The sequence below is a fragment of the Scardinius erythrophthalmus genome (genome assembly GCF_964197995.2).
Source record: "Scardinius erythrophthalmus genome assembly, chromosome: 25".
NCBI lineage: Eukaryota > Metazoa > Chordata > Actinopteri > Cypriniformes > Leuciscidae > Scardinius > Scardinius erythrophthalmus.
Genome location: NC_138245.1, coordinates 1,023,314 through 1,038,788, shown reverse-complemented (window position 1 = coordinate 1,038,788; position 15,475 = coordinate 1,023,314). Strand labels below are relative to the sequence as shown.

The following is a 15,475-nucleotide window of genomic DNA, read 5'->3' as shown; positions in this document are numbered from 1 at the left end:
ACTAATGAACCTTATTGTAAAGAGTTACCGCACTATAAATACTGATGACTTGTAATTGACTGCTGTCTTATGCATTTACTGTGCAGAATTCCCCCGTTGAGCTCATTCTTGAACACGTCAGAAGAATAAATCAGGGTTCACTCGTGCCATGCTGGCGGGATTTATGCCAGCCTACCTAAACTGTGGTCAGACATGTGTGTGTAACGTGACTCCTGCATCAAAGGGGCACATGTGTGCCTCGCAAAAACAGTAGTAGCCGAGTAGGCGTCCAGACAGTCTGGTGGAGACTCATAGTGAGAGGTCAGAGGTCATGATGAGTTTCTGGATCTTCTGAGCTTTGAGGTCGAGCTGGGTCTCTGCCCACCACACACTCCTACACACTCCTACACACTCCTTCTGAGGAAAGTGTTGCATCAGGTGTGCAGATTCACTCCAGAGCACCGACATATACAGGCGAACCAAAAGACATTCAGACACCAGATATCATTTTTGATGTTTTACTCGTGTAAAAAACGAGTCTATGATTGAATCTGGAAATAAAGCAAAAAAACTGAGACATTTCTTGGTTGTCTTTGGGCACTTACAGTCAAACCAAAAATGATTCAGACACCAGATATCATTTTAGATATTTCTTTACTAGTGTGATCAGGACACTATAGTTCATTTCTGTAAGAGAGGAGAGCAAAATACAGTAAACTGTGACATATTATACCCAAATATTCTTCATACAGAGACCACCAGTAAAACTTTGGGACCAATAATGATTGGGACACTTTGAGCTGATCATGTTTTGCTGAAGTGTGTTTTGTCTTTAATTGCTAATGCTCTTTTTACACACAGACTGAACAAAATGAAGCATTGCTTGGTGATTGGTTGAGCTAAACTGGTATTATCTAATTGTGTAGTTAAATTTAACAGCTGACAGATATTCAACATAATTCATGTGTGAGACAGTCTAACAGAAGGACGGACAAAACCAGTCAAATAAACTGGTTTTCTAAACTATAGCGAATAAACTGTGATGATGTGAGAATGTTGAAGGTGTGTGAATACATGTTGGTTTGACTGTATAAATGAACTAAATTAAGAACTTTTTTTTACAACAAAATGAACATCACTGAGCTGGCCTGTGACGATATTTTCTTCTAAACAATCTCTGTTGCATTATTTTCCTGTTAAGCTGCTTTGAAACTCTCTGTACTGTAAAAAGCGCTGTATAAATGAAGGAGACGTGACTTCTGTAGATTAAAGGACATGAACATCGTGCAATATTCACTGTTATGATATCTTAGAGAGCTGGTGGCCGATATACAGAACATACATATGATATTACACTATTTAATTGAAAGATAGTAACAACTCATGCATAACAGTTGCTGAAATGAAATTTATATTGGTGACACTTTATTTGTGTACTATGTACTTTAATGTTCTTACTGTAGTAATGACAATAAACTGTGCATAATTATAATTAACCCTAACCAAACCCTAATCATATAGTAAGTGCATGTTGTTAATTGATATTACTAAGAACTTAAATGAATAATTACAATGTAACAACGATACATTAAAATAAAGTGCAACATTTATAACTATTTTACATAATATTTACTAAATTAGAAAAAAAAAATATTTGAACTTGATAAACAAACAGATTTATAACTTAGATGGAACTTCTTGATTTTGTATTTTTGAGTTTTTCACAAATAATTTTGGTATTTGTTCTGTAAAAAATGGAAAGTCATGGTTTCATTCGCACTCGAAACTGGCATATGTTTTCACATTATTCCATGCATTTTGAAAATGCAAAATGACAATGAAAGCCATTGAAAATGAACAAATAAAAAATCTTTGATAAATAAAATAGCCTAGATTTTTGCTAAGGTGGAAACTTCATGATTCTAGTATTTTTCACAAATAAAGAAATGAAAAATATGGATAAAAACGGAAGTAAACACTATATGACATGTGCGTATAATAAAACGTTAAAAATTCATCGCTAACTGTTTTTTTCTGGATAGTGTGAGTTCACGTAGAGGTTTTAATGTGAATGAATCTAGATCTAAGTTCCTGCAGTCTACAAAAGCACACTTCACAAGTTTGTTTATTAGATATTCAAAGGCTTGTTTATGTGATATAAATGTGTATTTGCTGAATGCTGACGGTGGATGATCATTAAAATGCCAAATATTGACCTATATATATATATATATCAGTTCCATATATATAAGATGCCCTCTGAAATAAATCTGTAAAAATAGGGCCCGATGTTGCATGAGAACATCGCAGATTTCTATGCAGAATGACAGCGAGAGCAATCGCGGAGGAATATTAGGCTCTTCTATGGCATTTTTGACACAAAAAACAACATTTCCTTTTGTGTTTCACAGAAATAAATGAGAGTAAGTCATGAAAGGAGTTTCATTTTTGCTCACACAAGACCGGCGTTTGGTTAATCAAGCTGATCATAGAGAAATACTGTACGTATCACAAGAACCTGTGAAAATAAGACTTACACCCTTTTATCAGATGCTGAGAAGTGTTATCGCTCGCTGGATCTCCATTGGGAAAGGTTCAAGGAAACAGAAGTCAGTGTGCGATCAGAAGCCTGGAGGATGAATGTGGTCGAGCGGGTTCTTCTTGTAATCTCTCCGTTTTTAACGCACATGCGAGTCTGAAGGTTTGAGAACTTTCATAACTCACTGCCCTCGCAGAAGAAAGGGTTTTATGGTATATTAAACCTCACAGGCTTCCCTCAGGCGCTTCAAACGCTTCCCATCATTATGGATTTTAATTCATTTGGGGTTTTTTTTTTAGTTCAGTTTTATGAATTTAGCAGCTTGTTTATCACTGAAAGAATGCATTTTCTTTACATTGAACCTTTTGAATGTTTCAGTATTTGTGAGGCACTCGTTCTTGCTCGAGGCGTTCTGTTAGAGTAGCATGTGAAAGTGTTGTGGCCTCATTCTTTTCTGGCTTGGCGTTTATTTGATGTTCTTAGGAAATATCAGTGAAAAACATCACAGTCCTGTTGCAATAGTGTCCCTGCGGAAAGATTTCACATAACAGAAGGCTTTGCTTGACTTTCTAACATCTGAATATAACACTAACTTTGGTTACACTTTATCTTACAGTGTAATTATGCATTTAAGTACTGAGTAATATTAATTAACTACATGCACTTAATATAGGATTAGGGTTTGGTTTTGGGTTTGTTGCATGTAATTATGCATAATTTGCCGTTATTACTGTAGTAAGGAGATGTAACGTATAATAAGGACACTGTAAAATAAACCGTTTAGTCCCCAGAACACAATGTCGGTATAATGCACAGTAAAAAACGTTGGGTTACACATATTGGGTCACTATGTTGGGTCATTTTTAAAATCGTTGGGTAATTTCTAGTAATAACTCGGCTGTTGTATGTACACTTGTATATTTTTAATTTATGTGCACGATTTTGTAGATTGAAATTAAATTCTAGACTTCCCAATATTTAGTTTGTAATTTAAATATATATTTGTTGAGACATATTTATAGTTTTCTACAAATAAACAATCTGTATTTGAAAACAAAGTGTATTTTCTTTATTAAAATAATGTCATAAATAAAAATAAATAGTTAACTTAACTGTTGTTTTAACCCAATGCATTTGGTTAAAAGCCAGTTGAGTTAACCAGTGAAGTTAACTATTTATTTTTATTTTATTTTATAGTTGGGAAGGTGCTATACCAGCCCATAGCTGGGTTATTTTTAACCCAACATTATTAAGTGAGTGTTAATGAAGCTTTAGTGTGTGTGTCGTTCTCTAGACAGAGAAAGAAATGGTAACGTCTAAATGAAATATTATTCGACTTCACTGAAGCAACCAAAACGCATCAGTTTAAACCAACAAAACCAGAGTACAGATTTGTCTGCCGTTCTGGAACTCGACGTTTTGTCTGACATTCACTGCAAGATCAGACTTGGCTGAAGGACGCAGCGCTGAAAATGTCGGTTCACGTGGTGTTTGTTGTCTTTTGTTAAGATACAAGGCATTAACTTGACAATTTGTCATGTATTGTTGTGTTCAACTCGCACGTCATATCGGGGCAAACATTCGGGTCTCAGAGTCACGTAATGAAGATCTGCAAGTGCTGGCTGGTGTTAATCTGCACACATATTCACAGTCGTAGACAGAAAAACACTGTGGTGGAAAAAAAACAATGCAGGTTTGACCTTATATTTCAATGGGCTTGTGGTTTCAACCAAAATATCTCTAGGTTTTCAACCACTTGAGTCAGAGGAGAAGTGTAGGAGAGTTTGTCTCACTAAACTCAATTTCTGACAATTGCCAACTGGAGCAAATGATGTTTACCACATTTCAAAATGGGCATGTTATGAACGGAAACTTTACTAAGAATAGAGTTCTTCAGCTCTCTATATGAAGAAAAGCTGCTCTCCCTCTTGACAAAAGACAATTGGTCGTGGGGTGATCGTCGGGTCGATCGCATTCCGATCGGAAAGTGCTGGTATTTTTGGGAAGCCATTGGGAATCTTTCCAAGTGTTGAAGTGACGCTGGAGTCCGTCTCTTCGCTGGCATGTTTAGCATGAACTAAAAGCTGCCGCTCCAGTCTGGTGATGAAAGATTTCTGGGTGTGAAAACTTTACATTTAAACCCCTTTGTGTCATCCGGACAAGACCAGAACTGCTTAATCTGTGTAAATTGTTGGTTTTATCCATGGAAAGCCATTTTTGTGTGTGTGTTACAGAAACTGATGCTTTTGTGGAGAATTTCAGACGTGTGGTTTTTCACAACTGTCGACCTTGATTATATAAATAAGCAAAAAACGAACTGATGGGTTAACCGTGTTAGACTTCGGTTAATTATCACCTACAAAATCTTTTATCTGTGGTAGTTTATCTCTGAATTAGTCTATATTTGGTACGTCTGAAACCTGAAGAGCCTGTGTCTCAAAGATTAACTGGTAAAAAACATTCTGACATTTCAGAAGGTTTCATAACGCAAACGTGTTGTAAAACGTACACTAAACCATCCATTTTACTAGCAGGTGACTCTACAAACATTGTAATACAACGCCTACGAGGGATTGGCCATGCTATTGAGAACAGTTTTACTGCTAAACCTGTGCTTGGATTATATACAGAAAACCTGTCATGCATGAGCGTCATTTTCAGGGTAAAATCAAGTATATAGACAAAGGCGATAACTAGAACTAGGTCAGTTATAGAGTGAAAGATGATTTACATGTCTGAGTATGACTTGTAAACACAGTAATAAATGTATTTATATAAATATTTTTAAGAGGCTATTTTATGCAGTCTTGATGTTGTTTCAGGCTCTACTAGAACAGGTTTTCCTGCTTGAATGTTGATTATTCTCCTCATATTCTCCATTGTTGCGGCTCCTCTCTTCCCAGTCTGTCAGTAACGCTCTGTTTACTTCCTGTCTCTATGAAGCCCCTCCTTCTGAAAAGCACACTGTGCTCTGATTGGTCGGCTGGAGCAGTGTGTTGTGATTGGTCGAGTGCTTCGAGTGTGTTTGGGAAATGTCCCGCCCCTTACCATAACAACCAGTTTAACACACTACTAACTAACTCAACCAGGCCCCGCCCCTTTATTCTGTGCATGAATTATTCAAATGAGGAAGAAACTCGAGACTACACTGGAGGCGTTTCAGGCGTTCAGAAACACTGACACTGATATAGAGAAGAATTTCTGCACGATTAGCAGAAGAGAAAATAATGAGAACAATAAACGGGTTTCCAGAAGACTCAAACTGTGGCGTTCCGCTCATGATGCTCAAACAAACACACGAGTGTTTTGAAAGCATAAACACTTTTCTGGGAAATACTGTAGTTTTCTCAGCATCTTTTCAAGACTGAATAACTGACACACTTCACCTTTAACTAGGACTGCCGAACATGGTCGAATAAAGTGTAAAGCTAATCAAGTCAAGTCACATTTATTTATACAGCGCTTTTTACAACACAGAGCAGCTTTACAGAGATAACAGGAAAATAATGCAACAGAGTTTGTTTCCAGAAGAAAACAGAGTCACAGTCCAGCTTCAGTAAGTTCAGTGATGGCTAATAACCATACTGATGATATGTATCATAACTGTTTTATACTGTAGCTTCGTTTGCACACACGTTTACACTAGCAGGTTCCCTTTTTCAGTCTAATCTGACCATCTTGTTCACACTTTGAGTTTGGTCGGTGCCCGTCTTCTGTTGATATCTGAGGTGTTGATTCTTCATAAGCGTCTCAGAGTTTATGCGCTCGCAGACCTTTGGCCTGATTTGATGTCTTGATCTCTTTGAATGAATGTTTCCTCTGAAGACACTCGAGGGTTTCGCATGCGCTGAAATCCTGTCCAAAACTGTGCATTCGTGTTCAGAAGGGACTGTACACAATAACCAACCATTTAATCTATGATATAAATGTGGAGATTCAGCCAGAATTATTCATTTTCATCTGCTGTCCATGGACAATCTGTTCAAATCACACAGCATAAATCACAAAACATATTCAATCGAGCAGAAGTAGCATAGCTAATAAAATAAATGTTTACATTACAGTAACAAGATTTTTAATTTTCTAGAAAAAAACAATACCATCTTTTAAAACCGCAGTAAGTATATTCCAGTCATTGATTGCTCTGTAAACAAATTACTATGATGACTTTACCATGGTAAATTATCATAATTAATACAGTTAGGGTTAGTACTGTAACATAAATTAATAACATTTAAATATAAAATACCGGTGATACTTAATGTGTCCTTGTTGTCCATCTCACATGTATTTATTACTGTAGTAACAGCAAATTATGCTTAATTACACTAAACCAAAACCCAATGTATGTGCATTAGTTAATTAATATTATTCCGCTCTTTTTTGTTATTACATTGTAACAAGGGCACATTAAAAGGTTACACTTTATTTGGTAACACAGGTTGTCCTTGTTACAGTGTAATTAGATATTTAGATACACCTTTAGATAGTTTTACCAAAAGCGAAGAGCACCGGAGGAACTTCACGCAGTCATGTTCAGTGTAGTACAGTATCTATTTCCAGTGTAGTATCTATTGTGTTTTGGCCAAAATAAAAAAAAGCAGTGACGCACGTATCATGATGTATCTTGGGAAAGCACTGAGAATGCTGGTGGAAATGCCGTTGATGTTGTTGATGTTGTTTGCCTTTGGCCTCATTCTGCTGTGGCTCTGTGTTTGTCAGATATGGTGGACACGCAGACGTTCGCCTGGCCCGTGGGATTCGGCCTAAGCGCTCTGGAGCTGGAGGAGCTCGACGACAGCTCACACTCGCTGGACTTGAAGCCTTTCTCCACGCTGGACTACACCAGCATCTCCGGCATCGAGTACGAGCCGAGTCCGCAGAACGAGGCGCCACACATGATGGATCTGACACACATGTACAGTTACAGGACTCAGGAGAACTTCAGGACACAGGAGAACTTCAGGACACAGGAGAGCATCTACAGATCTCACGAGAGCAGCTTCACCGCGGAGGAGAGCGGATACAGAGCGCACCAGTCTCAGAGTACTGCACTCACACTCATTACTCACTCACTTAATAATAACCCAACGAGTAACCCAACTATGGGCTGGTATAGAGGACAGAGTACTGCACTCACACTCATTACTCACTCACTTAATAATAACCCAACGAGTAACCCAACTATGGGCTGGTATAGAGGACAGAGTACTGCACTCACACTCATTACTCACTCACTTAATAATAACCCAACGAGTAACCCAACTATGGGCTGGTATAGAGGACAGAGTACTGCACTCACACTCATTACTCACTCACTTAATAATAACCCAACGAGTAACCCAACTATGGGCTGGTATAGAGTACAAAGTACAGCACTCACACTCATTACTCACTCACTTAATAATAACCCAACGAGTAACCCAACTATAGGCTGGTATAGAGTACAAAGTACAGCACTCACACTCATTACTCACTCACTTAATAATAACCCAACGAGTAACCCAACTATGGGCTGGTATAGAGGACAGAGTACTGCACTCACACTCATTACTCACTCACTTAATAATAACCCAACGAGTAACCCAACTATGGGCTGGTATAGAGTACAAAGTACAGCACTCACACTCATTACTCACTCACTTAATAATAACCCAACGAGTAAGCCAACTATGGGCTGGTATAGAGGACAGAGTACAGCACTCACACTCATTACTCACTCACTTAATAATAACCCAACGAGTAACACAACTATGGGCTGGTATAGAGGACAGAGTACAGCACTCACACTCATTACTCACTCACTTAATAGTAACCCAACGAGTAACCCAACTATGGGCTGGTATAGAGGACAGAGTACAGCACTCACACTCATTACTCACTCACTTAATAATAACCCAACGAGTAACCCAACTATGGGCTGGTATAGAGTACAAAGTACAGCACTCACACTCATTACTCACTCACTTAATAGTAACCCAACGAGTAACCCAACTATGGGCTGGTATAGAGGACAGAGTACAGCACTCACACTCATTACTCGCTCAGTTAATAATAACCCAACGAGTAACCCAACTATGGGCTGGTATAGAGGACAGAGTACTGCACTCACACTCATTACTCACTCACTTAATAATAACCCAACGAGTAAGCCAACTATGGGCTGGTATAGAGGACATTGTACAGCACTCACACTCATTACTCACTCACTTAATAATAACCCAACGAGTAACCCAACTATAGGCTGGTATAGAGGACAGAGTACTGCACTCACACTCATTACTCACTCACTTAATAATAACCCAACGAGTAACCCAACTATGGGCTGGTATAGAGGACAGAGTACTGCACTCACACTCATTACTCACTCACTTAATAATAACCCAACGAGTAACCCAACTATGGGCTGGTATAGAGGACAGAGTACTGCACTCACACTCATTACTCACTCACTTAATAATAACCCAACGAGTAACCCAACTATAGGCTGGTATAGAGGACAGAGTACAGCACTCACACTCATTACTCGCTCACTTAATAATAACCCAACGAGTAACCCAACTATGGGCTGGTATAGAGGACAGAGTACTGCACTCACACTCATTACTCGCTCACTTAATAATAACCCAACGAGTAACCCAACTATAGGCTGGTTTAGAGGACAGAGTACTGCACTCACACTCATTACTCACTCACTTAATAATAACCCAACGAGTAACCCAACTATGGGCTGGTATAGAGGACAGAGTACAGCACTCACACTCATTACTCACTCACTTAATAATAACCCAACGAGTAACCCAACTATGTGCTGGTATAGAGGACAGAGTACTGCACTCACACTCATTACTCACTCCCTTAATAATAACCCAACGAGTAACCCAACTATGGGCTGGTATAGAGGACAGAGTACTGCACTCACACTCATTACTCACTCACTTAATAATAACCCAATGAGTAACCCAACTATGGGCTGGTATAGAGGACAGAGTACAGCACTCACACTCATTACTCACTCACTTAATAATAACCCAACGAGTAACCCAACTATGGGCTGGTATAGAGGACAGAGTACAGCACTCACACTCATTACTCACTCACTTAATAATAACCCAACGAGTAACCCAACTATGGGCTGGTATAGAGGACAGAGTACAGCACTCACACTCATTACTCACTCACTTAATAATAACCCAACGAGTAACCCAACTATAGGCTGGTATAGAGGACAGAGTACTGCACTCACACTCATTACTCACTCACTTAATAATAACCCAACGAGTAACCCAACTATGGGCTGGTATAGCAGCACCTTCCCAACTGTGGGTTATTTTAACAGTTTTAACATCCAACAGTTACTGTAAGTTAACTATTTATTTTTATTTATGACATTATTTTAATAAATAAAATACATTTTGTTTTCAAATACAGATTGTTTATTTGTATAAAACAATAAATATGTCTCAACAAATATATTTAAATTACAAACTAAATATTGGGAAGTCTAGAATTTATTTTAAATTTACAAAATCGTGCACATAAATTAAAAATACACAACTGTACATACAACAAACATATTTAACCCAACAGCCGGGTTATTACTAGAAATTACCCAACGATTTTAAAAATGACCCAATATAGTGACCCAATATGTGTAACCCAACGGTTGGGTTAAAAAATAACCCAACGTTTTTTACTGTGCATTATACCGACATTGTGTTCTGGGGACTAAACGGTTGATTTTACAGTGTCCTTATTATACGTTACATCTCCTTACTACAGTAATAACGGCAAATTATGCATAATTACATGCAACAAACCCAAAACCAAACCCTAATCCTATATTAAGTGCATGTAGTTAATTAATATTACTCATTACTTAAATGCATAATTACACTGTAAGATAAAGTGTAACCAAAGTAGGAAACTCTTGTGTGATGCTGGGAGAAGTTAAAGGGATAGTTCACTCAGAAACAATAACTCTCTCATCATTTACACTAACAGTCAAGTCTGGGGTCACTAAGATTATGTTTTTGAAAGAGTCTCTTCTGCTCATCAAGGCTGCATTTATTTGATTTAAAAATTCAGAAAAAAAAGTAAAACTTTATTCCAATGTAAAACAGCTGTTTTCATTCTAATAATCTTAAAAAATAAAGTATAAAAATACTGTATTTTTGATTAAATAATGCAGCCTTAGTGAGCAGAAGAGACTTTAAGAAATCTTAACTATTCCAAACTGTATTTTTAATTATTGAGTGAACTATTCATTCAACTCTTTTAGTTTTACCGTAATATGACTGTACAAGTAAGTATCTGTTTAATAAATCTGTTTCTTATTCTAAAGCTGCTCTCTCTGATCCGTTTCAGACTTGATCAAGCTTGAACCCGAGTCTCCTCCTCAGTTTGCAGAGAACAGCCTGTCGTTCTCCAAAGCTCAGGACGACCCGTCGGCCTCGGTGTTGAACATCGAGTGTCGTGTGTGCGGAGACAAGGCCTCGGGCTTCCACTACGGCGTTCACGCCTGCGAGGGATGCAAGGTACGCCTTAAAACCACACTTCACACAAACATAACACTCATGAGTCACCGAGAAATATGCCCTGAAAATATGAAACATCCCGCTGAACGTTTGCCAGTCAAAGGTTTGGGATCGGGAAGATTTTTAATGTTTTTTAAAGAGTCTCTTCTGCTCACCAAGGCTGCATTATTTCATCAGAAATACAGTAAAACAGTGTGATATTATTCCAGTGTAAATCAGCGGTTTTCTATGTGAATATATATATAGTAAAGTGTCATTTATTCCTGTGATCCAGAACGTTTGACCGGTAGTGTGTGTTGTCAGGCATTGCTTGTTCAGTGTTTAGAGTCGGGATGATCGCACACAATCCCACGGGATCAGCCGGAGCTCAAGCGATCCTGGGGTCAAACTCACCGCTTTACACTTTCCAGCTCAGATCTTTAACCATCACACCACAGCACCCACACACACACACACACACACACACACACACATGTTTGATAGAGAACATGCTTTAATACCCCGAAGACATGACACTCTTCCAGTCATTCTGACAAATTTAGAACATCGAACATCGAATTCATTCTCAGACATGCAGATAAGGTCTGAAAATGCTTCTGAACCCGTCTGACACTTCAACCGCAAACCCTCGGCAAGTTTCCACTGCGGCAGAAATATGTACGGGCAGAGAGATATGTCTCAATAAGAATAATCATTTGAGTGGGTGACCTAGACATCTCAGGTGCTCACATTTCCCACACACTCGACGTCTGTGGTTTAGATGAGACATCGTGCGCACACACACACACACTCGCCCTCGTACGCACTCTACACTTTTTTTTTTTAAGGAAATCAATACTTTTATTCATCAATGATGCATTAGATTGATCAGTCGTGCAGTAAAGACGTTTCTAATGTAAAAATGATTCTATATCAGATCAATGCGGCTCTTGAGAACTTTCTATTGATCAAAGAATCCTGAAAAATGAAATGCATCACGGTTTCCACTAAAATATGATGATGATAATGAATGTTTCCTGAGCATCAAATCCTCATATTAGAGTGATTTCTGAAGGATCATGTGACACTGAAGACTGGAGTAATGATGCTGAACATGCAGCTTTGATCACAGGAATACATTACACTTTACTGGATATTCACACAGACAACAGCTGATTCACATTATAATAATATTCCACTGTTTTTGATCAAAAACATGGTCGAATCTCTTCTGAACGCTAGTGTAGATATCATCACACAAACGTTTCTGAAAAGTGTTGATGCGAAGACTTTTGCAACAGGATGATCCTTTAAAACAACGCAAATCTGGTGGCTAACCACATCCACGCTCTCGATCTGCTGCTTTCTCTGAAGAATCAAAGGACTTCGCCAGAACCGCTTAATGTGTGTTTGTCTGATAAACACATTTCAGAACCAGCTAAATTTGGGATGGTCCTACTGTGGCTTTACTAAAAATGGTCCGACCACAAGAGAAACTGGTATTGTTCCCCGTCCCGTCACTTAACAATGCTTAAAGATGAGTTCAGCCAACCAGGTTAACTCATTTATTGTTTGACAATACAAAGCCATGCTGTTACACCTTACTATATATATTTTTGGCCTACGATGTTTCTAAATTTAAAAGTGGAGGTATCGAGAGGCAGAGTAAATGCATGAAAAACATCCTCTTTTAAAGGCTCTTTCCTGTGTGCATAGTTCTCACATCACTATGTATTTTTTTACAAACTAAAAATACTGCGTGGAGCGGCTCTGTGACAACACATGTGTATGAAAATGTCTACCAAAAATAGATAGTCGACATCTTGTTGCACCCTGTGTTGTTTCCACTGGAAATCTGCTCTGGTTTAGAAGCGTATTCGTCGTGGCACGTGGCTCTTCATAATATTTGCACATGCATTCTCCACTTATTAATGATAAGTGTCGAGACTAAGACGAACAAGAATTGTTTTCTGGCCAAAGTCCAGAGCTGGCCGTTCTTGTCAGTGCTAATGCGGTGTTATTTAGATAAAGCTATCGCGAGACCACAGGTTATCTCTGGGGGCGTAATGACTCGAGTGACATGTTTGAATCCAAATCTCTTAGATTTCTCCGGATTAGAGCGAGATTTAAAGCACTGAGAGCAACACTTGACGTACGTAAAGTTAGCAGAATAATTCACGGTTACACTTTATTTTACAGTGTCATTGTTATACATATGTTACATGTACTTACTCTACACTGTAAACCCTAACGCTCAAAATACTTAATTAGTTTGAGTAGGACAAACTTAAATTAAACTAATTAGTTCAGTCAAATTAACTTTTATGAGTATTTAGCACTTTCTTTTTCTTTCAAGTTCACAGAACTGATATATTTTAAGTAAACTGAACTGTTTTATGAAATGATTTATTTTAATTTAAACAAACTTAAGTTTAACTGAAACGGCTGGGATGTCTATTTCCCAGCATGCTTTGCCGATGGCACTTGAATGGGAGAGTGAATGCTAAAATTAAGCGTAATATAATGTTTTTTTTTTGTGCAAGATTAATGTTAAGTGGGAGATTGAGTATTGATTAATGTTTTGTTATGCTAATTTAGGAGAAATTCTGTTAATGTTGGTTTTAGGATAGCTACCATCATGGTGACAAGGGGTGCATGCGGCTTGATTTGAGAGCAAATAAAATCTTTATATTGTTGCACTCATGCAGCAAGTGCTGTATAACATACTATTGTTAGCATGATAACATAATAGTATGTTAATAGTTAATACTAATGAAAGTGTTCACATTGAGATTACATGATGAAATAGTGTACTCTGATTTTAATTGTTCTTAAATTGCAATTAAAATGAATATTTATTAACACAACGTTTCGGTCACATGACCTTCATCAGTTCCTTATCTGCTGAAACAACCTACCTAATTGGTCTTGTTATCCTACGCACCCTATCACCTGCAGGTGTGCGATGGAGTTTGTTCACTAATTGTTCTTAACTTGAAATGTTTAATTGTTCTTAACTTGAAATGTTTAAGTACAAACTTAAAATCTGCCAGTTCTGCTTACTTAATCTTTGGGAAGCCAATCGATTGCCTTACATTTTTTGAGTTCTGCTAACTTATTCGGGTTTACAGTGTAATAACTATAAATGATGCATAATTACATGCATCTAACCCTCAACCAAACCCTAATTCTACCCTAACCCTATAGTAAGTACATGCAGTTGCTTAATATTACTCAGTACTTGAATATATAGTTACACTGTAACAATGACACCTTAAAATAAAGTGTAACCCCTTTATTTTAAGGTGTCTCTGTTACAGTGTTATTATATATTTCAGTACTGAGTAATATTAAGTACTTACTATAGGGTTAGGGTAGGATTAGGATTGGGTTGCATGTAATTATGCACAATTTACTGTTATTACTGTAGTAAGTACATGTAAGAACATGCAGAACAAGGGCACTTTAAAGTAAAGTGTAACCAAATGCACCTAAAAATCTTTTATTATGAACCCATATTAGTCTCTTTTGCGATCACTACAGTGATTGTCGCTCTTTGTCTTGTGACGAATGGGATTTGAAGCTTTCGAGCGTTATAATGAATCACCATAAAAGTTCCCTCTTAAAATCAAGGGTTTTTTGCAGTGATACCTTAGAAGAATCGTTTATGGTTCCTCAAAGAAGCTTTCAGTGAACAGCTATTAATCATTTGAGTAATCTGAAGAACCTTTTCCACTGTACAGAGTCATTGAAGGTTCCATGGATGTTAAAGGTTCTGCCAGTAAAGAAGAGTCATACTGGAAGTTTATGTTGCTCATCTTCCTCATCATCGAACTCCAGGACTGGATCAGTCTGATTTCTGAACAAATCATTTCTCATGTTCTGTGAACTGAATCAACGGACTCGCTCACAGACTGTTCTCAGATCAGACTGTGTTGCTGGATGATGATGATAAAGATGTCGAGGTTTAATCACACAAATCCTAGAATGCTATAGGAATATAAGTCATGTACTCTGCTTTATTAAAGCTTTATGGTACACGTGTTATTTAGTGTTTAGATGCTAATATAGTTTTTATTAATATTTTGAAATTAGTTTTTATTTTTATATTTTCAGTTTTCATTTTAATTTTTGTTAAAGTCTTAGTAAATGTGTTGTTTTTTAAATGTCTATACAAGTTTTTATTATTATTTTTTTCCATTTTAGTTTGAGTTATTTTTTACATCAAGTTAAACTGAATGAAAATAATTTTTTTATGTTTTCCGTTTTATGTACCGTTAACCCCGTGTGGCACTTCTGTGTGCTTTCTGAAGTTTGAAGGCTTCAGTCCCGATTCACTGTAATTGAATGGAAAAGAGCGTTTTTCAACATCTTTCCTTTTGAGTTCGATGGGAGAATGCAGTGATTTGGAATTTGTTCATTTTTGGGTGAACTTTTCCTT

The 15,475-nt window shown here is 37.5% G+C and overlaps 1 protein-coding gene across 2 annotated transcripts in view; it reads left to right on the top strand.

The window, feature by feature from the left end:
- Positions 1-15,475, top strand: part of pparg (peroxisome proliferator-activated receptor gamma) — a 40,729-nt gene that overhangs the window by 7,017 nt on the left and 18,237 nt on the right. For both annotated transcript variants that reach the window (XM_081356947.1, XM_081356946.1), the window contains exons 2-3: positions 7,241-7,564; positions 10,886-11,055. In XM_081356947.1, coding sequence (XP_081213073.1) covers positions 7,243-7,564; positions 10,886-11,055 — 492 coding nt within the window. In that variant the 5' untranslated portion in view covers positions 7,241-7,242. The remainder of the gene's footprint in view (positions 1-7,240; positions 7,565-10,885; positions 11,056-15,475) is intronic.